The 25,395-nt window shown below is 48.3% G+C and overlaps 1 protein-coding gene across 1 annotated transcript; it reads left to right on the forward strand.

The window, feature by feature from the left end:
• The first annotated feature begins 438 nt into the window (after positions 1–438).
• LOC137430569 (photoreceptor-specific nuclear receptor-like) lies at positions 439–12,513 on the forward strand. Its single transcript, XM_068121391.2, has 7 exons — positions 439–653; positions 1,015–1,118; positions 2,072–2,287; positions 3,223–3,362; positions 3,491–3,800; positions 4,118–4,223; positions 10,340–12,513. Exons 1-7 carry the CDS (start codon positions 439–441, stop codon positions 10,470–10,472), a joined length of 1,224 nt encoding a protein of 407 aa, XP_067977492.2. The 3' UTR covers positions 10,473–12,513.
• Positions 12,514–25,395: the final 12,882 nt, after the last annotated feature.

Raw genomic sequence — 25,395 nt, forward strand, 5'->3', positions numbered from 1 at the left:
TTTCGTCTTATGTGTCCATTTGTTTTTTTGTCATTAATGTTCGCTCTTACACGAGCCTCGATCTGAACAGTAAAACGTGATGGTTTATTGTTTATAGCATATGCATTTTCCCTAAAAGACGGGTTCAATTAAACAAAGAAATGCATTGTTCGTCAGGCATCAAACACCCTGCCTGGGCAACAACAATCCGACAGTTTATAGATGGATCCAGAATCAAATTCAGACTAGACGTCTCAAAGGTGAGATACTATTCCTCTGCGCTATCCTGGCAGCCCCCTTGCATGCTGGAGTGAAAGATTGGGAAGGTTTGAATTGCATGATCTACAGATCGTTATGAATTTGGGAAATATTGTACTGTACCATGAAAAATCCACAAAACTGATTTCAAACACAAAAATATCGGAGCCTGTGGTGTTTTCAAAAGGCCCTGATCGGAGCATGTGTGATCTACCTGCCATTCCAGGGGCCGAGCGACCATCCTTTTGTGTTGGCCAGTCCAGGGCCAACTGGACTTCACACACAACTGAACCAACTTCACACACACACTGCCACGTTTGTGGAGACAGCAGTAGCGGCAAACACTATGGTATCATGACATGCAATGGCTGCAGTGGATTCTTCAAGCGCAGTGTGCGACGTAAACGAATGTACCGGTAAGTCCTCGGTTCGATATTTCTCGTCCTTCCCCATGTTGGAAAAATACTTTCCTTTCATTTTCATTACTCGTGTATATATACAGGGTGTCCACACAGTCTTCTTCTGGTTAGGTTGCAATTTTATATATTAAAAGCATGATGAAGCTGCATGCGTAAGAAGCCTTCAAACTCATTGGCTGGAGAGCAATTGCAGAAGGCTGACAACACGGTCTCAGCAGGTGTAATAAAGCTCAGTAGTGGATATAGGAGACACCATGTAGTGACTGTGGACAGTGGACTTAAAATCCCGTAGGGAAGAGTTTGAGACAACAGACTTGGGAAGACGGTTCCACAGTTTTAACTATGATGTGTGCGGCAGGTGTCAGGCTGGGACGGGCCTGTGCGTGATCGATAAGGCCCATCGTAACCAATGTCAGGCCTGCCGTCTGCGATGCTGCTTGCAGGCCGGGATGAACAAGGATGGTAAGAATCGGACATAAAGAAAATTCTGATACAGCATATTGATTTCTAAGCTAACATGTGAAGCCTTCTTATCTCTATACTCCAAAACATACGTGTTTGATGCATTATTGGAAAAACGACATCACATCAGTGGAGAAAGGAATCTGTAATTTAGGGAAGATGGAGCTTGATGATGCAAACAAAAAAGCTCTCCAACTGAAATGATTAAGTCAGTTGTTTTACAAGATGAGGACTGTCGTTGCTGCAAGGATAAATATTCCACAAATATTACCTTTAACCACAGTGTGCTGGCAGGACAGCTTGGATCAGTTGTGTATACTTAACCTTGAGCTGCTTAGTCTGGATTATAATCTGGACATACAAACGGTCTCCCTGGTGCTTCGCATTCAGGGTATACATCAGTTTAAAAAAAAACAGTTTAAAGGTATACATCAGTTTGTGTGTCATAAATCGGAAGGACATTAAGCCGGAGGACCCGTCTACCAGAACTGGCTGTTGGTGTACGTAAACGATTCCTCTTTGTCTTTCATGAAGACTCAGCAAGTTATTGCCGGCACTCTGGCTAAATTCTAAATTACTGCCTGGACTGTGAGTAGCAAGTGGTCTGGTCTTGTTGGAGGCTCCTTGACACCAGGTTACACTGCTTGCTATCTCAGTGTGGTTGGACTCTCGGTCACAGATCCTACACGTTAAACAAATTTGTGTTCCCAGGTTGTCTTCAGCTATGAAGGTCAATTTCATGACTCCTGTTACTATTTTCACCAGAAGACTCCTGTTACTCTCATGCACATACCACCAGATGGCATCTCTCTCCCACTACTTAAAGGCTTACCAATCAAAGGAAATTTAAATTCCGAGGAAATTGTGCTCTGGAAGCTTCGTTTTAAGTATTTATTTTAATGCTTTAATTATCGCTTCCAATGTAATTATCTTGTGGGGGGTTTTTTTTCCAGCTGTTCAGAATGAACGGCAACCCCGCAAAACCGCTCAGATACGGCCTGACAGGCAAACTGAAAATGCCACATTTGATTATCAAGTCATTGCAACCACTCGAGGAACTCCCATTCTCTCAAAACCACATGCGTCACCCTCATCCACACCTTCATATCCCTGCTCTCTGACAGGCCAAGCTTTATGGCATCACCATCCAAAAATGGAGTCTGATAAAGGTATGAGGTCCTGTGTTCAGCCAGACAATTGTTGCTATTTTTGGTTCACGAGTTATCAAGCGACTACTATATTCGTCATGTGTGTGCGTCTGTCTGTGTGTGTGTGTGTCTGTCTGCAGCATAACTACCCGATGATATCATCCGATCTTGATGAAACTTGGGTGGGAGGTTGATATCATGATCTAGTTGTGTCCTGCCTAGAGTGGGCGTATTGCGCCCATTGTGGGCGGAGCGACACCCCAAAAAGATGTATTTTTAGGGGGTAATCGAGTTTAAGCTACATCTTCTCCGAAAGGTTTGGTGGAATCTGACAGGGGTTCCGATATTTGGTTAGGCCAATGTCATGTGTCCAGCCCCACAGAGCTAGATTTTTCATTTTCGCCCCAAGGTCAAGGTCACAAGGTCACGAAATTTAGAAAAGTCGATTTTTTTATGGTTTTATTACATTGTTCACTTCCTGATAGGGTGAAATGTCGTACATGATCTTATATTATCACATACCTAATGAAATACAAGTTTTACAACAAATTTCAGAATCCTCGACCTTTGACCTTTGAAGGTCACAAAGGTCAAAGTTTCAAAGTTGTCGGAATCGAACCGAATTTTCAGTATTGTGTAGCTAACTAACCTCATAACTGATTATACATTATTTTCTATCTCATTTCAAAGTCAGTAACCTTCGTTTTGACATTTCAAGGTCACAAAGGTCAAATTTTCAAAGTTGTCGGAATCGAACCGAATTTTTGGTATTGTGTAGCTAACTAGTCTCATAACAGATAATACATTCCTATTTATATATTTTCAATGTCGGTTTTGACCTTTGTCATTGAATACCGCTCGCTGGTGAACCATCGTCGTCTCCTGACTTGTTCTTTTAAAAGTATATTCTTGTCGTTCTTGGACTTACTAACATCTTGGACAAACTATTTCCCCAGAAAGCGAAAGGCCTGACTTACCAACAGGTCCTACACCTACTTCTCTTTGCCCTTATGATGCCTCAAGTCAGTTGCTCTTCATGGCAGTCACATGGGCAAAGAACCTTCCAGTATTTAGGAACCTTCCCTTCCGTGACCAGGTGGGAATTTAAAATTGGCAATGCGTCATTGGCGAAGTTAAATTATAACAGCAAATTATTAAAAATTTAACTCTTTCTTCAATCGCTTATTATGGTTTGATGCGAATACCTGTGCTTTGTTGTTGTAGGTCATCCTTTTGGAAGAAACTTGGTGTGATCTATTTCTCATCTGTACCTCACAATGGATTCTTCTCAACTCTGAGGGCTACCAACTTCCAACCTCACCAGACTTTTTGCCCAAACAGCACACTTCCAACTCCACTACCTCAAGGGGAAGAAGCTTTGTAGACCAGCAGTTTGGTCTTGCTCAAGCAGGGGCTTCTGCAGAGGCAAATCCTGATCAAGTCCTTCTCAAGAACACTACATCACATTTCAAAGCCTTGTGTGTTGACACCACTGAGTTTGCCTGCCTCAAAGCTCTGGCCCTCTTTAGACCAGGCAGGTTCTTGTAGCTTACGATGAATTTTTTTTATTGAGACAGAAAATTTATTGTACCTCAAGCTGTGTTTGTTTTCTTTAAGTTCTTATTTTACCCACTTGGCCTCTCCTCGTATCTTGAATTTGTAAACGGAATACACTGGCAAGTTCAAAACCCAAACACCATGTTTATGTGTCCATTGACATGTTAACCTGACACACATGCAATTCATGGAAAAGACAATTGATGTCTCTTAATATATTTGTTCTACATGTGCACTTTATGTACAAACTCCTCCATGTACTCACTGGATAAACCCTTCAACATTTCATTTTAGAAACACAAGGCCTGAAGGATAGAGATCATGTGGAGAACCTGCAGGAGCAGTCACAGCTCATGCTGTTGCAATATTGCCAGAACCATTACCCAGAACAACCAGCCAGGTGAGAACATCTATCAGAATAAACAAAGATCTCTCAGTCATCTTCACATTTTTGTACCAAAGCTTTGACTGCATCAGCCAAAGCGGAAATCATTTGATTGTGGGATATTTCCTTCCATCGCTCTGCATAATGCTCCATACTTCTCACATATTCCACACTTATTCAGGTTAGTTGAATCTTGTTATGGTTTAGGCTAAACTGGTTAGGGTTAAGGCTTGGGTTTAAGGTTAGTATTTGGGTTTAAGCAAAACGCATTAAAGTTTTTTTGTATTTTTTTTTTGTATACAACATCGAGGCTCGTGTAAGAGTTAACATTAATCACAAAAAAACAAACGGACACATAAAACATATAATAAATGGAGTGGGAGACAAGATGGGGAGAGAGAGGGAAGCACACAAGTACAACAGTAGAGAACAGGGACAACGGAATATCTGTAGGAAGGAGGGAGCTTGGGGGAGGAGGTGTGGGAAGGGGGGAGGGTGGGGGTGGGAGAGGTATAAAACACATGGACACTGCTCGGACTTCCAGGAAATAAGTCGGTATTTCAAAAAAGTGGATCTGGGGTGAATTAACAGGGGTAGAAATGATCAACGTTTTGGATGGGGGACGATACGAGATTGTGGTGAACAGCCGTTTTAAAGACCTGGAGGGAAGAGTGGGATTGAAGAGAGTGAGGGAGTTTGTTCCAGAGGCGGGAGAAAAGAGGAATGAAGGAGTGAAGGTGAGCAGAGAGTCTTGATTTTGGCAGTTTAACCATAAGAGGGTTGCTGGCAGATCTTGTGCATCCTGCAGGAATATTTGGGGGACAGAGCCCAGAGAGAGCTGGGGGAGCAAGGCCGGAGAGGAGTCGGTAGAAGACAGAAAGACCACCAATCTGCCTGCGGTGAGTGAGTGAAAGGCCCTCGGAGTTAGCTTCATCGCAGGAGATTCCAATGATTCTGAAAGCTTTGGTTTCAACAGCGTGAAGCCGAGCTAGGTGTGAGGCAGGAGCACCAGCCCAGAAGGGAGAGCAGTATTCCAGTGAGCTGTGGATGAAAGCCTTGTAAGTGGTGAGGAGCTCAAGTGTACTAAGGAAGGACTTCACACGACGGAGGATGCCCAGTCGGCGACTGGCTTTGGAGGCCAGCTTGGAAATGTGGTTTTCCCAGGAAAGATCATGGCAGATAGTGAGACCCAAAAGATTGAGTGACAGAACTTCTTGGAGAGGATTGTTCAGAAAGTAGATGGTAGGGTTGTCCAGTCGGTCTTTTCGGAGAGACATAGTGAGAGTGTGAGACTTGTCAGGATTGAAAGACATGTTCCACTTTGTCCAGGTCTGCAGGAACACATGAAACTGCCGCACATGAAAGACCATTCTGTGATTTTGTCCAGGTCTGCAGAGAGTGAGGAGGCTGCAGACTGCCGATCTGAGGGATGAGGTATGGAGCGTCAGAGAGTGGACAGTTTGACCAAAGACAGACAGACGAAACAATTAAAGCTTAGGCCAAGCTTATGAAAGTTTCTTCAATACAGAAAGTACAAGAGGTGTTCAAATGTTCAGGTGAGATACAATATTCGAAGAAACAACAAGTTATTTTTTTTTTTCACTATATCTAATATAGACTATATCTACGTCAGCATCTCCAGGTGCATTGACCACAGTGCAATACCTTTCTCTCAGTTCATCACTTATCATCCCGATCAGTCTCTGTTTATTGATATCTCTTGACAGGACCTCCTCCTTCTTGCCTGAGAACTTTGTCTCAGCAGTGAAGCTGACAATGGGATGAATATTGTGTCCTCTTCTCTGATGCGTGTTGTCTTTAATGGATGGCCCTTCCTCATAGCCATCAAAGACAATGGTCGTAGCTGAACCATAATGCTGGATGGTGAAGTCAGCATACGACTGCGCTATTTCACCATCGCTTTCTCCACTCTTCCATGGTATTCTGTGAAGGAGTGAACCTCCATCAAGGACGTGGATCTCCGTTTCTGGTACAGAATCTAGGATGGCATCACTTGCATGATCACAGATCGCGTGAGCTAGTTGTGGCTTATCAGCCTTTCGGAAGACGTTTTCGGAAATATCTCTCTAGGTTGACTACTATTCGACAGAGCCATTTTAGTGGATCAGGATTTCACCTTGGGATGCCATCTTGGACTTGTCAATAAATAATTAACTGATGGTAATTTTATTGATTCAAGTGGATTCCTTGGGCCCTAAAACCTAGGGTTAGACACCAAAACCACCTTTCTAGGTTGAATAATAATTGAGATATGGCCATTTTAAGCTCCCGGCGGCCATCTTGGACGCCATCTTGAAAATGACCCCTTTCCGGAAGTCAGATGTTACTAGATTTTTAGTATGTTATTTAGCATGCCCAATGGTACCAGAATCCATTGAAAAACCTTTTGTATCAATTTTTTGGGGGTTAGGTGAGTTTTTTTCGTATATTGACCCTACTACCCAGGAAAAAGCATAAAACAGTCAAAACTTTCTGTAAAAAAATATATCCGTGAATAAAAGTTGTTCACTGTGAATCATGTGATCCAAGACAATAGAGCTTTGGAACTGGTTTCTCGGCAATGGTACCACAGGCCTGCCTCTTATTTTATAACTTTTGCTGTAAACCTTTAAATAAAGAGCTCATTCTAATCATTAATTGATGATTTACTTGAGTTATTTTGCTGTTTGCAGAATGCAAGCACAGTGGGTTTTTAAAACATTTGAAGGACATTGGACTTTACACATTGGAAAGGACGCAATTACAAATGATTCCTACGTCTACGTCTCTGATCTAGGATGTGCTTAAAGGAGAACCCAAACTCAATTTTTTTTTTCTGAAAACCATTGAAAATCATTAATCATGGTATAATTTGAAGGGAATTTTTTTTGATTTTTATTGCCAGCCAGAAAGTGTAAAGAAAACAACCTTCGAAAGGCAATTTTTGATTTCACCAGTGACGTCACTCATAACCCACCTTCATCCTCATGGCAGTTTACATAAACAGTGCATGTCGAACTCGGATTCTGATAATGATTTCACTGTCATCAGCAACTTCGAAGGTTCTCAGTATGTTGAAATTGATCAGTGGGATTTTGAAGAAACTATTGGAGACAACATTAGTGATGGAAACGCATTCGGGGGAATTATGGAGCTGTGTTGTTTTGAGCCTTATGTTAGCAAATCAGATGGCCATAGCGACAATGGAGGTGGTAGTTAAGATGAAAACGCTGGTTACATGTTCACTACAGAGAGGAAGGTTTTGTTTTTCCGTTCAGTTGACGGTTTATCAGGGATTTTATATTAATTGATCAGTTATATTAGTCCAGAAGAAATACAACATGACACAGCATTGACACAATGCAGCACTCACACAGATATGGGAGGCGCAGCACAGACATGGCACGACGCAGTGCGGACAGGATGCAGCGCGGGCACGGACACAATGCAGCGCGTATATGACACAGCATGGACACGGCATGACACAGCATGGATATGGCATGACGCAGCACGCACACGGCATGATGCAACACGGACATGGCATGACGCATCAGGACATGTCATGACGCAGCACGGACACAGCATGGACACAGCATGATGCAGCATGACAAGGCATGATGCAGCAAGTACACAGACATGACGCTCAAATCGCCCATATACATGTGCTGGTAGGTGGGTCGAGATGGTCTTACAGTTTCGAGCGACGGCTGTTTCTTCCGCTTAATCACGGGAATGGCATCCTCTCTTAATTGTGCGGATAACCACAAGATCTATAGCCATCTTTGTTGTTTCATACGAGTGCTTTGTCAAATGATCTGAGCACAAAAGTGAACATTTTGTCGGCCTAATTCACATTTGGGTATTTCGGACAAACCTCGTCCAATTCCTGACAAAAGGTATTTTGGCCATTGGTGTACTTGCATGAAACCATCTCGGTTTATATTACTACAACCATGAAGTAAGCATTGATTAGGCTTATTTGTGGAAAATCAAAAAATATTCGCCGTTTGAGTTGCATCGTACCACGTACGACTGTACTAATATGGCCGTCGACTTCTGGAGGTGATGTTAAACATGAATAAGAAGACGATTTAGGCTTTTAATCACAAAATTACCTATTTTATAAATCGCAAATTGGAAAAAACACATCATATCTATTTTGTAGGATAGCAAGGGAAAGATTAGCGTCGAGGTGATCTGAGCGTTTGGGTTCCCCTTTAAGTATTGATTTGTTTTAAATATTACTAATTTCTAGGTAATCATAGAAATTATCAATTTGTTGATTACTAAGTAATTGTGGTGATAATTGATGTACCCTAACCCTAACCCTAACCCTAACCATAACCATAACCATAACCTTATTTTCAGACAGCCATTTCACCTTAACCGCGTTATTTTTTTCAGACCGACATTTTACCTTGACCTATAACTCTTGGGGATATGATGTAAATTAAGCATAAATGCATCTTATTCTGGGCTATCTAGGGAGGGCAATTTCATTAGTCAGTGGAGCCTTGGTCGAGTTATGGTGAAAATGTTAACATGCCTATAATTAGGTCATGACATTAAAATTAGGTCAAGGTCAAAAATTATGCCAACCCCACATACTTATTATTTCCATTATTGATGCAAAGTTTCATTCTGAAATTTCTTGAACATTGTCAGAAAAAAGGGAGAAAACGTAAACGGTAGGATAGTTCTCAGAGGGGTATAAGACCTTGACCTTTAACCTGGAGGGGTATGATGTAAATTAACCCTAAATGCGCCTTGCTCTAGGCTATCTAGTGAGGGCAATTTCGTTTTAATAGGACAAGCCTTAGTTGAGTTATGGTGAAAACGTTTAAAATATCTATAATTAGGTCATGACCATAAAAATTAGGCCAAAATCATAAATTATGTCAACCCCACATACTTCATATCATATCTTCATAAATACTTTATTTAAGGGCTGGCCTCGATGACGACTATAACGTCCATGACTGGAGCCTTCAACATAAGAAAAACAAACTTTCTATTCACTCTATTGATGCAAAATGTTATTCCAAAAGTCCCAAACAACTTCGAGATACAGCTCAGAAATTGGCATTATGGAAGAAAAAAAATGAAAGTTTTTTCTAAATTGTGGTTTCATACTCTTGGGAGTCTAACACTCTGGGGTGCCATTAAAAATTGGGGCACTTAGTGTAGAAACAAACCCTACAATAACTATAAGCCTCTCCTCATGCACTTAATTAACGTCTAAAACGTCACGAAACAAATCCCCCCCCCCCCCCCCCATATATGTTTTCCCCTCCAAACCCCCTTCACCCCTATCTTTTTTCTCCCAGACATACTTTCCCCACCAACCCTCTACACCTTCTATGCATTGGACCCCTCCATGCATCTACTATATAAGAGAGATGTTGGTCTGCGTGTCTGTCTGTCTGTGTGTCGCCATTTTTCTCAGAGATGGCTGAATGGATCTTCGTCAAACTTGCAGAGGTTCATCAGTGAGTGACTGGGAGTGTTTTAGGCCAAAAAAAAAATGTTGAAAAAAAACAAGTTTTATATATATATATATATATATCGCTCGATAGTGCTTAAGCCTTTTAAAATTAATGACAGTTATATACAAGTACACATTCACAAAAATAAATACAAAACAATCACCAGACATTTGAACACAAATAAATCAAACAATTCCGGAATTGTACGAAGTTGGTAGTACGGCTTCTTCTTCTTCCTGATCGGCATCACACTTAACTCAGAAACGTGCTGAACGCCACATTCACCCACCAGCATATATATGAACCCCCTTGCTCTCCTGCCACCCCTTCCCCCCTCCCCTCCCCCCTCCCACCTCCTCCTCCCCTCCCACCTCCTCCCCTCCCCTCCGTCCTCCTTCCCCCCGCTCCCACCCCCCTCCCCCGCCCGGCAGCGCCGAGTACTTCTGCTAGTAATTAATAAATAAGTGTCACCTTATCTTCCTTTTCTCTCATTAATCTACCCCACTGCATACATGCATACATCATATGTAGACGGGGAGAGGGAAAAGAGACCTAGTCAGATAAGGTCTCACAAACCAACACCTGATACTGATGAAATCTCAGATGATCTTGACAAGCAATTTATTATTTCTGTGTCCACCTCAGGTTTGGGAAACTTCTGCTGCTGTTGGCATCTATGAGGGGCATTCCTTCTGCCAATGTCGAGCAACTGTTCCATCGACACTCCCTCTGTGCTACCCCGGTGGAGAAACTTCTGTGCAACATGTTCACTTGCTGATCCACAACTCACTACTCGTCTGACCAAGAGGAGTGTAACAGCATCCATCCTTATTACCCGAAAGACTATGGGTGATGGAAGCCTCAATAAAATGACAAGGCAAGATTGAATTTGGACAAAGCACAATCTCTGATAGACAGCCCGGATAGCTCACAGGTAGCACACCTGTTCCTATGTTTGATTCTTAAGCTGACTGTCGCCCAAGTGGTTCACAGACAGGACGTTGCATTATTGAGCACACAGGTGATATTAGGAGGTGATGCTGAGGCAAATATCACGTCTGACAATATTTCCTTCTTGATGTTAAAGATCCCATCGGCACCTTTCGAAAATAGTTGGTCCCTGTGTGCAAGGGCTGGAAGGATAGCCCTGATGTGTGCATACTCATCTCTGAGCTGTCTTACCTGGGTTCAAATCTTGGCCCAGCTCAAAACTGTCATCCTGGTGTTTCACAGGAAAGGTGAGGTGTTTCACATCAATGTGTGTGCTTTCCCTTCGAGGCTTAGACTGACCTTTAACAGGCGTTTCATCTGTCAGCATTAGTTGGTAGGCATTGAAAATCCCACGGTCTTCTTCACAAAGAGTAGACGAGCTATCGCCCACAGCCTGGCCAGATTCCAAATTCCTGCTCGAAACCCGCATGGGGCACTGCATCAGCAGCACTGCTGCACCCCTGCGATAAATGATGCTAAGCCGCAACCAGGTGATGCACACTAACGACGACGGCCATGTTCTAGTCCCATTGCAAAGATTGTCATTGGGTCACGGTGCCCATTTCAGCCTGTGACCTTTTGTAATCAAAACCTCGGATTGGGGCAGAGGAGGACATGGTGGAAGGGCAACGTTCTGACAATATTGGACACAACAAGCAAGGGAGTGAGGTAACAATGAAAGAGGAGACAGGAAGGGAGGAGAGATGAAGGGTTGGGTGAGGTAGAGTTAATGGGGGAAGAAAAGATTGCAGGTCTTCTTCTTCTTCCGTAAGCATCACGTGGTGCGAGGAGCATCATTGGCTGAGGGTGTGACTGTGCCGTTGATGTAATGCCCCCTGTAGGTTAAGGCTGGAAATTGTTCAGTGTGCCAGTGATAGCTCGCCTACTCTTCGCGAAGCACACCGTGGGATCTTTATAATGTCCACCAACTAATGTCGGCAGACGGGATGCCCAGTTTAATGTCCATCTGAGGGATGGTGCACGCATTGATGAATCACTCTGCCTCTGAGACACCAGGATGACAGTAAGGAGTGGACTGCGTATAGCCATGTACCAATGGAAGACCGCCTGGAAAGCAGAGCAGAATGGCAGATGGTGTCAAATGCATGGGATAGGTGGGATAGGATATCTAGAGAGTTCATAGAACATATTACCCAGCACTGTCTTGAGAAACAAGGACATGGGTGGGGTCTACGAGTGGCAAATTGGATAGGTCGTATTGATGTAAAATGCCATTGTAGGAGCTGTGCTCCAACGTAAATCGGAAGAATGGACGCGACAAAAAGCTGGAATTCGTCCGAGTTTCTTTATTGTGTCAAATCAACTCGGGTACTCTCAAAAGCCCGTTTATCTGGCAGCAATATATATACACATTATCCCGGAGCGTTTGCCCGGGAAAGGCGAGACCGGGCGGGCCCGGGCGTTCTGGGCGAACCCTGGAAAGGCGAGTCTGGACATGCCCGGGCGTCCTGGATGAGGCCTGGCAAGTCGAGAGTGGGCATGCCCGGGCGTCCTGGACGAGCCCTGGAAAGGCGAGGCTGGGCGTGCCCGGGCGTTCTGGGCGAACCCTGGAAAGGCGAGTCTGGACATGCCCGGGCGTCCTGGACGAGGCCTGGCAAGTCGAGAGCGGGCATGCCCGGGCGTCCTGGACGAGCCCTGGAAAGGCGAGGCTGGGCGTGCCCGGGCGTCCTGGGCGAGCCCGGCATCGTGATCGCTTCGTGTCCTCGGTAGGTGCAAGGCGATTGTGTATACCCAGCGGTAGCCGCTACACACGTCCCCCCAGAATCGACTTGCACCGGCAGGGTCAATTTAAGGGGGGTCCTGATGACCCGGCCGAAGCGACCCCTGGCGGGTCGTGGGGGGGGGGGGGGGTCCGGAGTGGTGGTGGGCGGTCGAGTGGGGGGCACCGTGGATGGGGGGCGGCCTTGCCGCGGCGGAAGGGCCAACCGTGGCGGTTGGTCGATGTCCACGTGCGCCGGCTTGAGGCGGTCCACCGCAATCCGGTCCGACCTGCCGCCGATGTCGATGACGAACGACTTGTCGTGCCGTCGCAGGACCCGGAAGGGCCCGTCGTACAGCGGCCGGAGTGGCCCCCGATGTGCGTCATGACGCACAAAAACGTACTCCGCTGTGCGAAGCGCTGGGGGGACGTAGGACTGGGGGTCACCGTGGTGGGACGTTGGCACGGGGGCAAACCGTCGGGCGGTCTCCTGGAGGTCCGAGCGCTGGTGAGCTGCGGACCAGGGACTGGTAGCGTCGGGCACGAATTCGCCCGGGACGCGTAGCGCCTGGCCGTAGACAAGCTCGGCGGTGGACGCCCGGAGGTCCTCCTTGGGGGCCGTGCGGAGGCCCAAAAGGACCCACGGCAGCCGGTCGGCCCAACCGCCGTCCTGAAGGCCGGCCATGAGCGCGGCCTTCATGGAGCGGTGGAACCGCTCGCACAACCCATTGGCTTGGGGGTGGTAGGCCGTAGTACGGTGGTGCTTGACCCCCAGGTTGTGGGCGACCGCGCCCCACAGCTCGGAGGTGAACTGCGGTCCACGGTCCGACGAGATGTCCGCCGGTGCGCCGAAGCGGGCGACCCAGGTGGCGATGAAAGTCTGCGCCACGTCGGCGGTCACCAATGTAGGAGCTGTGCTCCAACGTAAATCGGAAGAATGGATGCGACAAAAAGCTGGAATTCGTCCGAGTTTCTTTATTGTGTCAAATCAACTCGGGTACTCTCAAAAGCCCGTTTATCGGGCAGCAATATATATACACATTATCCCGGAGCGTTTGCCCGGGAAAGGCGAGACCGGGCGTGCCCGGGCGTCCTGGACGAGCCCTGGAAAGGCGAGGCTGGGCGTGCCCGGGCGTTCTGGGCGAACCCTGGAAAGGCGAGTCTGGACATGCCCGGGCGTCCTGGACGAGGCCTGGCAAGTCGAGAGCGGGCATGCCCGGGCGTCCTGGACGAGGCCTGGAAAGGCGAGGCTGGGCATGCCCGGGCGTCCTGGGCGAGCCCGGCATGGTGATCGCTCCGCGTCCTCGGTAGGTGCAAGGCGATTGTGTATACCCAGCGGTAGCCGCTACACCATAATATTTTGTCCAAGTTACTGTTAAAAGGGTTTTGAAAGTGTCAAGAAGGCGATTTATGTTCTACAGTGTTCAAGTATACTAGTAAATTGAAATAAAATAAAGATTTTAGAGGTCGTAGAAAAAACAATTCCGGAAGTTTACCCCCGGTGATGTGCAACTGCTGGTGGTGTCTTATACACCACCTTATTTAACATGGTGTATTAATTATTCATGCCTGTTTGTTTATGTCCTTTATAACGTCCTTAAAAACAGTAAGTTTCCTGTTTGGAATGATTTTAAATTTTGCTTGACTGCTAGACAGGCAGATAGTGTAAAAAATTAAATCTCTCCTCTGCGCATGTGTGATCGGGACAGATTCAAAGCCAAAGTACTACTAAGCTGCAGGTTTGTTTTTTGATGCATGTTCTGATTCAAGTTCTAAATATAACATTCAATTGAAATAAAAAATTAAAATATTGAAAAGTTTTTCCTCAATCATAAACTGACATTTGTAAACAGCATAGACAGACAGTGACCAATTTCTTAACCATGCTTTTTGCTTCATGTGCACAGCATAACTACACAGTGATGTATGATATATTTTGCCATGTTACATGTACAAGGTCTGACAATAAAGTTCCAGGACTGTTTTTTTTTCTCAAAAGGTGGCAGCGCTAGTTTGGGTTTCGAAATTGAAGGTGCATTGTAATCTTCCTATCAGTACTTTGTTATAGCCGTTGTATTGGTCAGTTGTGTTTTGCAGCCATACTGGAGTTTTATTGAAATTATTAGTGTTGCTATTGTGTTCTGATGATGAACGCCAAATTTATGGAACCTAGACTCATCATCAAATTTTTGGGAAAACTAAATGAAAACGGTACAGACATTTTCAACAAGTTGAACCTGGTGTATGGGGAAGACACAATGTTAAGATCACGTGTGTTTGAGTGGGTGAAGAGGTTTGCAGAAGGGAGAATGGACGTGAATGATGATGCGCATTCGGGGTGCCCATGCATTGCCAAAACAGACGAAAATGTTGAAAGGGTGAGAATGTTGGTCCGATGTAAGCGATGTTTGATGGCTGACCAGTTGAACCTGAACCGAGAGACTGTTAGATAGATTTTAACCTGAAAACTCAAAATGAGAAAGGTGTGTGTCAAGATGGTCCCAAAATAACCTGAGCAATGACCAAAAAGAAGGGAGGCTCCAGGTTTGTTCTGACCTATCAGAATGCGTTCAGTCAGAAGATCGCAATCTGTTTAACAAAATCATTGGAGGAGATGAGACCTGGTTATCAGTATTAACCAGAAACAAAACAACAGAGTCTGCAATTGAAAACACTCTTATCCCCTAGACTGAAAACAGCTCGCATGTCAAAGTACAAAGCTAAAATGATGTTGTTGTTTTTTTTTTGCCATCAAAGGGATTGTCCAAAAGGAGTTTGTTCCTGCAGAACAAACATTGAAACAAGCATTTTGCCGTGAAGTTTTCGAAAGTTTGGGAAAATGTGTTGCGCTCGTCAGATTAGAGCTCACGCTGAACAAGTGGATTCTCTATCACGGAAATGCTCCTGCACACACAGCTCTCTCTCTGTGAGGCAATTATTGGCAGACAAACACATCATCGTGCTGGAACATCCTCTCTGACTTTCTCCATGCAATGTTTTTTCTTGTTTCTAAGACTGAAAACTCAAATGAAAGGAACTAATTTGAAAATCGATGGAAGAGACCCAGAGAGCCATGACCAATGAGCTAAATGGCATTTCTGACCATTTCCAAGGGTGCTTTGAAGCATGGCTTTGGCATGGACAAGCGTTATAGACTCCCAGGGGCATTACTTTGAAGGTGATCACTAAGCATAACTGGTACGTTTACAATAAAAAAAATTCCATTGCTTTAATCCTGGAACTTTATTGTCGGAGTTCGTGTGTTAGGACTCTCAATTTTTTTTTTTTTTTTTTTTTTGTATACTGAATCGAGGCTCGTGAAAGAGCTAACATTTATTTCACAAACAAACAAACAAAACAAACCAGACAAACAAAATATACAAAAAGAGGGAGCGGAAGACAAGATGGGGAGAGAAGGGGAAGCACACAACCACAACATTTGAGAGCAGGGAGAAGTGTGGGAGGGAGAGGGCTTGGGGGCAGGAGGCATGGGAGGAGGAGGGGGAGGGGGGGGGGGGAGAGGTATAAAACACAAGGGGACCGAAATTAGCGGGGGTAGAAAAGATCAAGGTTTTAGATGGGGGAGGATAAGAGATGGTGGTGAACAGCTGTTTTAAAGACCTGGAGGGTGGAGTGGGATTGAAGAGAGTGAGGGAGTTTGTTCCAGAGGCGGGAGAAAAGAGGAATGAAGGAGTGAAGGTGAGCAGAAAGTCTTGATTTTGGCAGTTTAACCATAAGAGGGTTGCAGGCAGATCTTGTGCGACCTGTAGGAATATTTGGGGGACAGAGCCCAAAGAGGGCTGGGGGGGCAAGGCCAGAGAGGAGACGGTAGAAGACGGAAAGACCACCAACCTGCCTGCAGTGAGTGAGTGAAAGGCCCTTGGAGTTAGCTTCATCGCGGGAGATTCCAATGATTCTGAACGCTTTGGTTTCAACAGCGTGAAGACGGGCTAGGTGTGAGGCAGGAGCACCAGACCAGAGGGGAGAGCAGTATTCCATAGAGCTGCGGATGAAAGCCTTGTATGTGGTGAGGAGCTCAGGTGTGCCAAGGAAGGACTTCGCACGACGGAGAATGCCCAGTCGGCGACTGGCTTTGGAGGCCAGATTTGAAATGTGGTTTTCCCAGGAAAGATCATGGCAAATAGTGAGACCCAAAAGCTTGAGTGACAGAACTTCTTGGAGAGGATTATTCAGAAAGTGGATGGGAGGGTTTTCCAGTCGATCTTTTCGGAGAGACATCGTAAGAGTGTGAGATTTATCAGGATTGAAAGACATGTTCCATTTGTTTGCCCAGTCTGTGATTTTGTCCAGGTCTGCAGAGAGTGAGGAGGCTGCAGACTGCCGATCTGAGGGATGAGGAATGGAGCGACAGAGAGTAGAGTCGTCAGCAAAGAGAAAGAGAGGATTTTCAAGAGAGTCAGAGAGATCATTGATGAAGACCAGAAAAAGCATAGGGCCCAGAACACTACCTTGGGGAACTCCAGCCTGAACAGGAAGAGGAGATGAGAGAAACCCATTCAAGGCCACAAGTTGACTATGACCAGAGAGGAAGTCCGCCAGCCATGCGTGGAGATTTCCATGGATACCAAAGGAGGAGGGTTTGGTGAGCAGAGCAGGGTGCCAGACCGTATCGAAGGCACGTGAAATGTCAAGGGAGACAGCTCTAATTTCCTGTTTGGCGTTGAGGACCTCCATCCATTGTTGAGAAAGCAGAAGCAGCATGTCCAGAGTAGAGTGACCAGGTCTGAAACCAAATTGATGATCAGAGATCAAGCCATTGGAGAAGAGGAAAGATTTCATATCTGAAGCAATGATGGATTCCATGACTTTGCTGATAATTGGGAGAAGGCTGATTGGTCTGTAGTTGCTGGGATCTGTTTTTGCACCTTTTTTGTGCAAAGCGGTGATGTTGGCTGATTTCCAAGCAGATGGCAGATGACCTTGAGCAAAAGAGAGGGTGAAGAGAACAGAGAGAGGGAGTGAAAGAGTGGAAGAACATGATTTTAGGACCCGTGGGCTGATGCCGTCAGGACCAGTTGCAGAATCAGAGTCGAGGGTTGACAGAAACTTTTCCACCTTGTCAGGAGGAAAGGACACAGGGTCCAGGAGCAGCTGGGTACGACTGGGTACGGTGGGTACAGAGAGGGATGGCCCAGCCAATTGGCATGGTGACAATTGAAATCACCACATATGAGGAAGAGAGAGTTGGGATGGGTAGATAGAGGTTGGTCCATATTATCAGACAGCGAGATGTAGATGGAGTCATCGCTGTTTGGTGGATGGTACAACACACATATGAACAAAAGGTGGGAGCGAAGGGGAAGCCGTAGACAAAGGTATTCCTGGGGGTGAGGTGGAGAGAGGGCAGTGGAGGGCGAGTGAGGAAGAGAATTTTTTAATAAAGATAGCAACCCCACCTCCAGTACGAGGCTCAGGTCTATCATACCTGAGGAGGGAGTAACCTGGGAGAGATACCAAGGCATCAGAGACATCATGAAGGAGGAAAGTTTCTGTTAAGCAGATCACATCTGGTTTGTCAGAAGCAACCTGTATGGAGAGGTCAGTCAAGTTTGAGCGAAGGCCCCGGATGTTTGAGGTCCATACCGTTAATGAAGAGGAAGGGGGAGCATCGGGTCCAGAACAGGGGGGGGGGTGGGGGGAGGGGTAGGGTAAGATGTGGAAGAGGAGGAAGAGGTAGGGAGAGCTGTTGAAGGTGTGTCAGAGATTTCAGAGATTTCAGAATAGCTTGGAGAAAGGGAAGAATGGGGCGGACAAGAGGTTTGATGGAGATTGGGTGAGGCACAGTGAGGTGTTATTTGAGGAGGGGAAGAGCGAGGCAGAAGGTTGGGGGAGATGAAGGTGAAAGTTGGAAGGGGGAAGAAGCAGGGAGGATGCTTTGAGGAGGAGGGGTGAGAGGGGAGTCTAGGAGGGGAGGAGCGAGGGAGAGTCTCGGAGGGGAGGGGTGTAGGGGGAGTTTAGGAGGGAGGGGAGGGAAGGGGCAAGGGGGGAGATTTGAAAGGGATGGGTGATGGGGAGGATTTGGAGGGGAGGGGTGAGATTGGATTTTGAAAAGTGTACGATTCATGGGAAACGAACATTTTTGCAAAATGAGTTTGAGACCTTCGAGTCAAAAATACATTTGAGGACACTGGAGGAGGGATGGAGTTCTGGATAGTTTATGGAATGTAGAAAGGAGGAACTGTAAGAGATGGTATTATATATATTTTTTGGAATGAATAGATTTGGTGAGCAAGACGAAAGCATCCTTTTGTAGGAAAAGAAGAAAAGGGTGTTATAATATATGAGAGAAAATAGTTGTTCAGGGGAGAGATTATACATTTCTAACCACGTGATCACGTGATCGCGAACGAAGAACGAACGAACAAATATGAACAACAAATAAACGAATAAGACCTGGGAAGGAAATTTTTTTTTTTTTTTTTTTGAGTAGAGATATTAAACAAGGAGGTATGGGGTGAACGACTGGGACGAAACAGAGAACGAAAATAAAATAATTGCAGCGCATTCGACGAATCGCTGAGAGAAAAACAAAACCACAAGGTCGGAGACGGTACGGTAGACTAAGCCTACGAGTACTAGGCCGCAGAATACTCGATACGCATTAACCGACGATTGTGTATACATTTACGAAAAATTAGCACCGAAAATTTTCCAAAAGATACGCTATAGGTACATACACCGAAAGATAGATACAGTCTCGACAAAAACACAATTGAGAAAGATCACTCAGCTTCGAAAGCGTGAGCGCATGGAGCAGCTTCGAAAAGACGTGACCTCACCGTGATCTCGCGAGATCTCAGTTTCATCTACAGGAATATAATTTCATCTACAGGACTCTCAATGCTATTGATCCTCGTGTATCTTAAGAACTGGTGAGTCACTTGGAACATGTAAATAGTACAACACCTCAAGTGGCAGTTGGGGGTACGGATGAGATATTTTACATCAATTTACATTATTAGTTCACTGGATGCCACAAATCAACATTATCTGGTGTTCCGTAATTTCACCAATTATTCATGTTCATCCTGGTACACCTAATGTGGTGGCATTGTGTAAGTTTTAGAGGTACAGCCATGTCAAGATTGGTCACTGACAAAACAAGTTTTTTTTAAATGTTCAATCTCAAAAGTTTGCCCTGTCCTGTGTGTAACTTACTTTACAATAAAACAGAATATGTGACTGTGAGTTTTGGTTCTCCTGACTTTTATTTAGAATTCTCTCCACGCCATTAGATATGCTCTCCACTCGTTAAAGAAAGGAATCACAGGCCAGCATATGGGAGATTTGTGGGGAGGGATATGGAAGAGTCACGGGGAGGTGGGAAAGTTGCATGGAGGGGTATAGAAGACCTATGGTAGAGGGTGCAAGACCAGAAAGGAGGCGGAAGAAGGCAGAGAGACCATCGACCTATCGGCGATGGCGAAATGCATCTCCTTGGTGATGGAGACCTCCGCCAGGGAAGTGGGTGTTACAAGGGAGAGGGTGCAGTATCGGTGTGAAGAAGAGGCAGCTGCCAGTGAACTCAGTCAAGCAATGAGGCCAAGGTTCTCACCAGTCTCCCAAGATATCACGTTCTTCTGATTCAGGTTGACCAGCTCACATTAAGCTATTACGGACCCCTCCTTGAATCACAGGGACATATCCGTGGAAGCAAATGACTGAATGATGTGGTTGGAGGAGGTTCTCAGGGTTCTATTAGACTTGTGAAGTTCGGTGTTAATCGGCAGTCTTTGAAAGTCCCTGAGAATAAGTATATTGCACCTTGCACCTGTATCGATATGGAAGTTAATGTTCGTAATACCACTGACACGGACCTTATGGGACCATTTGTCACCTGCCAGGGCGCTGATGTTTGTCCGAAGGGACCCAGACCTTCTGGCAGGAGGCGGAAGAAGGTCAACCTTGTTTATCTGAAGAACCTCTGAATTATATTCCTGTAGATGATGCTTGTTTGCTTCAGCATTGATTAGGTGCGTTTTTCCCAGTCGCTGTCACCTGCGGCACCCCCAACTTCCAGTGGTTCGGGCGTTTGCAATTGGAACAGTTGGGGCCCATTGCAGGGAATTTCCCTTGGTTGCACAAATGGCACTCATCCTTGCCACACTGACAGCACGCTTGAAATTCCAGCAGGAAGATTCGAAAGATTGACAAAGTTAGAAAAAATGAAATAAAAATAAAGCTTGACAAAACAGGGATTGACAAGGAAAGCTCGTTGGAATGGCTAAGACGAGGTTAAATTAATTGGGATGGAGAACAAGTCATCATAAATGCACAAGACCAGGGACACCACACGAATGGCTTCAAGAAAATGGCTGGATTGAACCAATCGGACAAATGCAGGTTTTGTGGAGAAGAAACAGAAAGTACCAGTCACCTCCTTTCGGGATGTAAAAAAAACTCATGTCAGAACAGTGGTACACAGAAAGACCACAGCGACTGCGGAGTAAATTATTGGCACATCTGGAAACATTTCAACATTCTGGTTTAAGAACAATCATGGAAACACAAACCAAATCCGATCCTTGAAGACCACATAGTGCTCACGCATGACAAGATGATCCAATCAAGTGTGGACATTGCAGGTTGAGCATTGTGTCCGGATATAGTGCTCAAACACATAAAGGAAAAGACGGCATTGTTGATTGAGGTTTCGGTTCCCAATGATTTTGGACTAAATGCTTCAGAAACCAAGAAAATGCTCAAATACAAGGATCTGAAAAATGAGGTCAAGAGGTCTTGGAAATTGAAGAACCTGAAATTGTACCAGTGACAGTCAGAGCAACAGGAAGGATAAAAAACCCCTTACTGAGCACTGAAAAAGCATTCCGGTGTAGCGGTTACCGGAAGCATGACACATTGACACAATCACCTTGCACCGGCCGATGACGTAACCGGCGGGCGGTTACTTGCCCGGACTCGCCCGGACGTGTCCGGACTTGCCTTGCCTGGGCGGACTCTCGATTTGCCTACCACGCCCTGTTGAGAGGCGTGGCTGACTTATTTGCATACCACGCCCAGCCTGAGAGGCGTGGCTTTTGTGTGGTGATCTTTTGATATAAATTGCCGCCCGTGTTAACGGGCTATTCAGTGCTTTTGAGTTCTTTTGAGTTGAGCTAGAATAAATAGCTCAGTGAAACATCGTTACTGGTGTCGTCCATTTTGTCCAGCTTTATCGTGCGAGCATAGCTCCACAATTGGTGACCCCTTTTCGAGAGCACGGCGATGGAGTCATTTGTAGTTTTGAAGCTCCCTGGCTTCTGGGAATCACACGCAGCCATCTGGTTCGCCCAGGCAGATTCTCTCTTCGCCCTGCGGAACATCACGGAGGACACGACGCACTACCACCATGTGGTCTCCGCGCTCAACGCCTCCCCTGCTGCCCGGGTCCTGAGCTTCCTACAGAACCCGCCGAACGCCGACAAATACGGCGCGCTCAAAGGCCTACTCCTTGGTGCGTTTGGACTCACGGAGACCGAACGCGCGCGACAGCTGCTCGACCTCCCGGACCTGGGTGAGGCCCGTCCATCCGAGCGCATGGACCACATGCTGGCTCTACCCGGCGACCACAGCCCGGATTTCCTCTTCCGCGAGCTGTTCCTCCGGCAGCTACCTGGGCAGGTACGGTTAGCTTTGGCTAACTCGCCCATTCACGGACCCTCGCGCCCTGGCCAAGGAGGCCGATAAATTTTTCTCGGCCAGGCGACACGTCGGAGCGGCCGCCTGGAACCCTGGGCCGACCGAGGCAACGCTCGCGCCACGACCGGCACCACCACCGGCCGAGTCAGTGCCACTGGCGGCAGCGGCCACCGCGATGCCCCGTCGACCGAACCCGACGCGACCGCCAGAGCCTCCACCAGAACGGACCATGTGCTACTACCACGCCAGGTTCGGACAGAAGGCCAGAATGTTCGGCAGGTCGGGAAACGACCAGGCCGGCGCTCGCTGCCTGCCATGAGCGTCGGCCATTCAGGCAGCCTTCTGTTTATCACGGACACAGCGTCCGGGCGGCGTTTTTTGTGCCACACCGGCGCTCGGCTGAGCGTGATACCCGCCTCGGTGTAGGACAAACAGGCCGCGCTTTGCGGCCCCGCCTTGGTCGCCGCAAACGGCTCCTCCATCCGCACCTTCGGTTCGCCCAGCGTCGCACTCTGCTTCGGGGGCCAGCGCTTCAGGTGGGACTTCATCATGGCGAACGTGCCCATGGCCTTGCTGGGTGCAGATTTTCTGTGCGCGCATGGGCTTTTGGTGGACGTCAAACGGCGTCGGCTCATCAACGCGGACACCTTCAGCTCGCTCGCTTGCTCATTGAGCGGCTCCGCACCAACCAAGCTAGTCTGCGCGCTCGTGGTTGCGGACGATTTCACCCGCCTGCTCGCCGAGTTTCCCGCCCTCACGCAGCCGACGTTTTCGGCCGTCGCCGTAAAAGATGGCGTCGAACACCACATCCTGACCACAGGTCCACCGGTCTATGCCAGGGCTCGTTGCCTCGACCGGGCCAAACTCGCCGTGGCGAAGGCGGAATTCGACGTGCTGGAGCGATTGGGCATTGTGCGGCTCTCGAATAGCGCGTGGGCCTCGCCCCTGCACATCGTGTCCAAACCGGGTGGCGGATGGCGACCATGCGGCGATTACCGCTGCCTCAACGACGCCACCACCCCTGACCGGTACCCGATACCACACATACAGGACTTTTCCACCCGTTTGGCAGGGTGGGTGATCTTTTCCAAGGTCGACCTCATTCGGGGCTACCATCAGGTACCCGTCCGGCCAGCTGACGTGCCGAAGACGGCGGTAATTACACCTTTTGGCCTCTTCGAGTTCCTTCGCATGCCGTTCGACCATAAGAACGCGGCCCAGGCCTTCCAGCCGCTGATGCACAGCGTGCTGCGCGACCTCACTTTCCTTTTCGTCTACTTGGATGACATTCTCGTCGCCAGCACTTCCCGGGCGGAGCATCTCATCCACCTGTGCACGCTTTTTGAGTGCCTCGGCCAACACGGCCTCATCATCAACCCGGCGAAATGCAAGTTTGGCGTAACGGCCGTCGACTTCCTGGGGCACCGCATCACGAAGCGCGGGGCCGTCCCGCTGCCTACCAAGGTGGAGGCAGTCACAAGTTTCCCGCACCCCCGCTCCATCAAGGCCCGACAGGAATTTTTGGGAATGGTAAATTTCTACCACCGGTTCGTGCCTCGCACCGCCCAACTCATACGCCCCCTGAACGAAGCCCTCCGGGGCAAGCCGGCCAAGCATGACGTCGCCTGGACCAAAGAGATGGACGAGGCGTTCACGGGCGCTAAGCTGGCCCTCACCAACGCGACCATGCTGGTGCACCGGCGCTAGACGCACCCATCGCCCTCACCACGTACATTTCCGACTACGCGGTGGGCGCTGTGCATGAACAGTGGGTGAACGGGGCTTGGCAACCGCTGGCCTTCTTCAGCCAGCAGCTTCGCCCTAACGAGCGCAAGTATAGCGCTTTCGACCGCGAGCTCCTCGGCCTTTACCTGGCCATTCGCCACTTCCGCCATCTTTTAGAGGGCCGCCCGTTCACGGCGTTTGTGGACCACAAACCCCTGGTCTTCGCCATGGCCAAGGTTGCAGAGCCGTGGTCGGCCCGCCAGCAGCGCCTCCTCTCCGCCGTGTCCGAATTTACGACGGACATCCGGCACGTCGCGGGCAAGGACAACGCTGTGGCCGATTGCCTCTCCCGGTCCGGCGCGAACGCCGTCCACCTCGGTGTGGATTTCGCCCGCATGGCGGCCGACCAGACCGCCGACCCCACGGTGCAAGCTCTCCGGACAGCGGACACAGGCCTGCGGTTGGCCGACGTCCCCTTCGAGGACACAGGCACAGTTCTCCTGTGCGACGTTTCCCTGGGCCAACCTCGCCCCATCGTGCCCACCGGATGGCAGCGGCACATTTTTGACACCCTCTACGGCCTTTCCCACCCGGGCCGGAAAGCGTCGCAGAAGCTCGTGGCAGCAAAGTTCGTCTGGCACGGGCTCCGTAAGGACGTCCGCGACTGGGCCAACGCCTGTGTCGCCTGCCAGTGCGCGAAGGTCCACCGGCACACCCAGGCCCCATTGGCACCATTCGACGTGCCCGCGCGGCGCTTCGACCACGTCAATGTGGACCTGGTGGGACCCCTTCCCTCCTCGCGGGGCTTCACCCACCTCCTCACGATGGTGGACAGGACCACCAGGTGGCCGGAGGCCGTCCCGCTGGCATCAACAACATCCGCCGACGTGGCGCAGGCCTTCATTGGCACCTGGATTGCCTGTTTCGGTGCCCCCTCGTACATCTCCTCCGACAGAGGCCTGCAATTCACCTCCGAGCTTTGCGGCGCGGTCGCCCAGGCCTTGGGGGTCAAGCTACACTGCACCACGGCCTACCACCGGTTCCACCGCTCAATGAAGGCCGCTCTCAGGGCCAGCCTCCAGGACGACGGTTGGGTCGACAGGCTCCCGTGGGTCCTATTGGGCCTCCGAACCGCCCCTAAAGAGGACCTCCAGGCTTCCACCGCCGAGCTGGTCTACGGCCAGCCACTGCTAATGCCGGGCGAGTTCATCCCTGACGCCACCGGCCCCTGGTCCGCGGCTCGCCAACGCTCGGTCCTTCAGGAGGCCGCCAGGAGATTTGCCCCCGTGCCCACGTTACACCACGGCTGCCCCCAACCCCACGTCCTCCCAGCACTTCGCACTGCGGAGTACGTTTTTATCTGGAACGACGCACACCGGGGACCACTCCAGCCACCGTACGATGGACCTTTCCGGGTCCTGAAGAGGTACGACAAGTCATTCATCATTGACATCGGCGGCAAACCGGACCGCATCTCCGTGGACCGCCTCAAGCCGGCCCATTTGGACCTCGACCAACCTCCCTGGTTGGCCCTTCCTCCACGACGGGGCCATCCCCCGTCAACCAAGCCCCCCGCCCGACCATCCACCGCCACGCCACCTACCAC

The sequence above is a fragment of the Myxine glutinosa genome, chromosome 7 (genome assembly GCF_964187855.1).
Source record: "Myxine glutinosa chromosome 7, kmMyxGlut1.1, whole genome shotgun sequence".
Classification (NCBI taxonomy): domain Eukaryota; kingdom Metazoa; phylum Chordata; class Myxini; order Myxiniformes; family Myxinidae; genus Myxine; species Myxine glutinosa.

Coding starts and splice junctions, on each gene's coding strand:
- LOC137430569 (XM_068121391.2), top strand. CDS start 439: ATGTGTGATCTACCTGCCATTCCAGGGGCCGAGCGACCATCCTTTTGT. Junction 1,119..2,071: donor GGCCGGGATGAACAAGGATG/GTAAGAATCGGA, acceptor TTTTTTTTCCAG/CTGTTCAGAATGAACGGCAA. Junction 2,288..3,222: donor AAAAATGGAGTCTGATAAAG/GTATGAGGTCCT, acceptor CTATTTCCCCAG/AAAGCGAAAGGCCTGACTTA.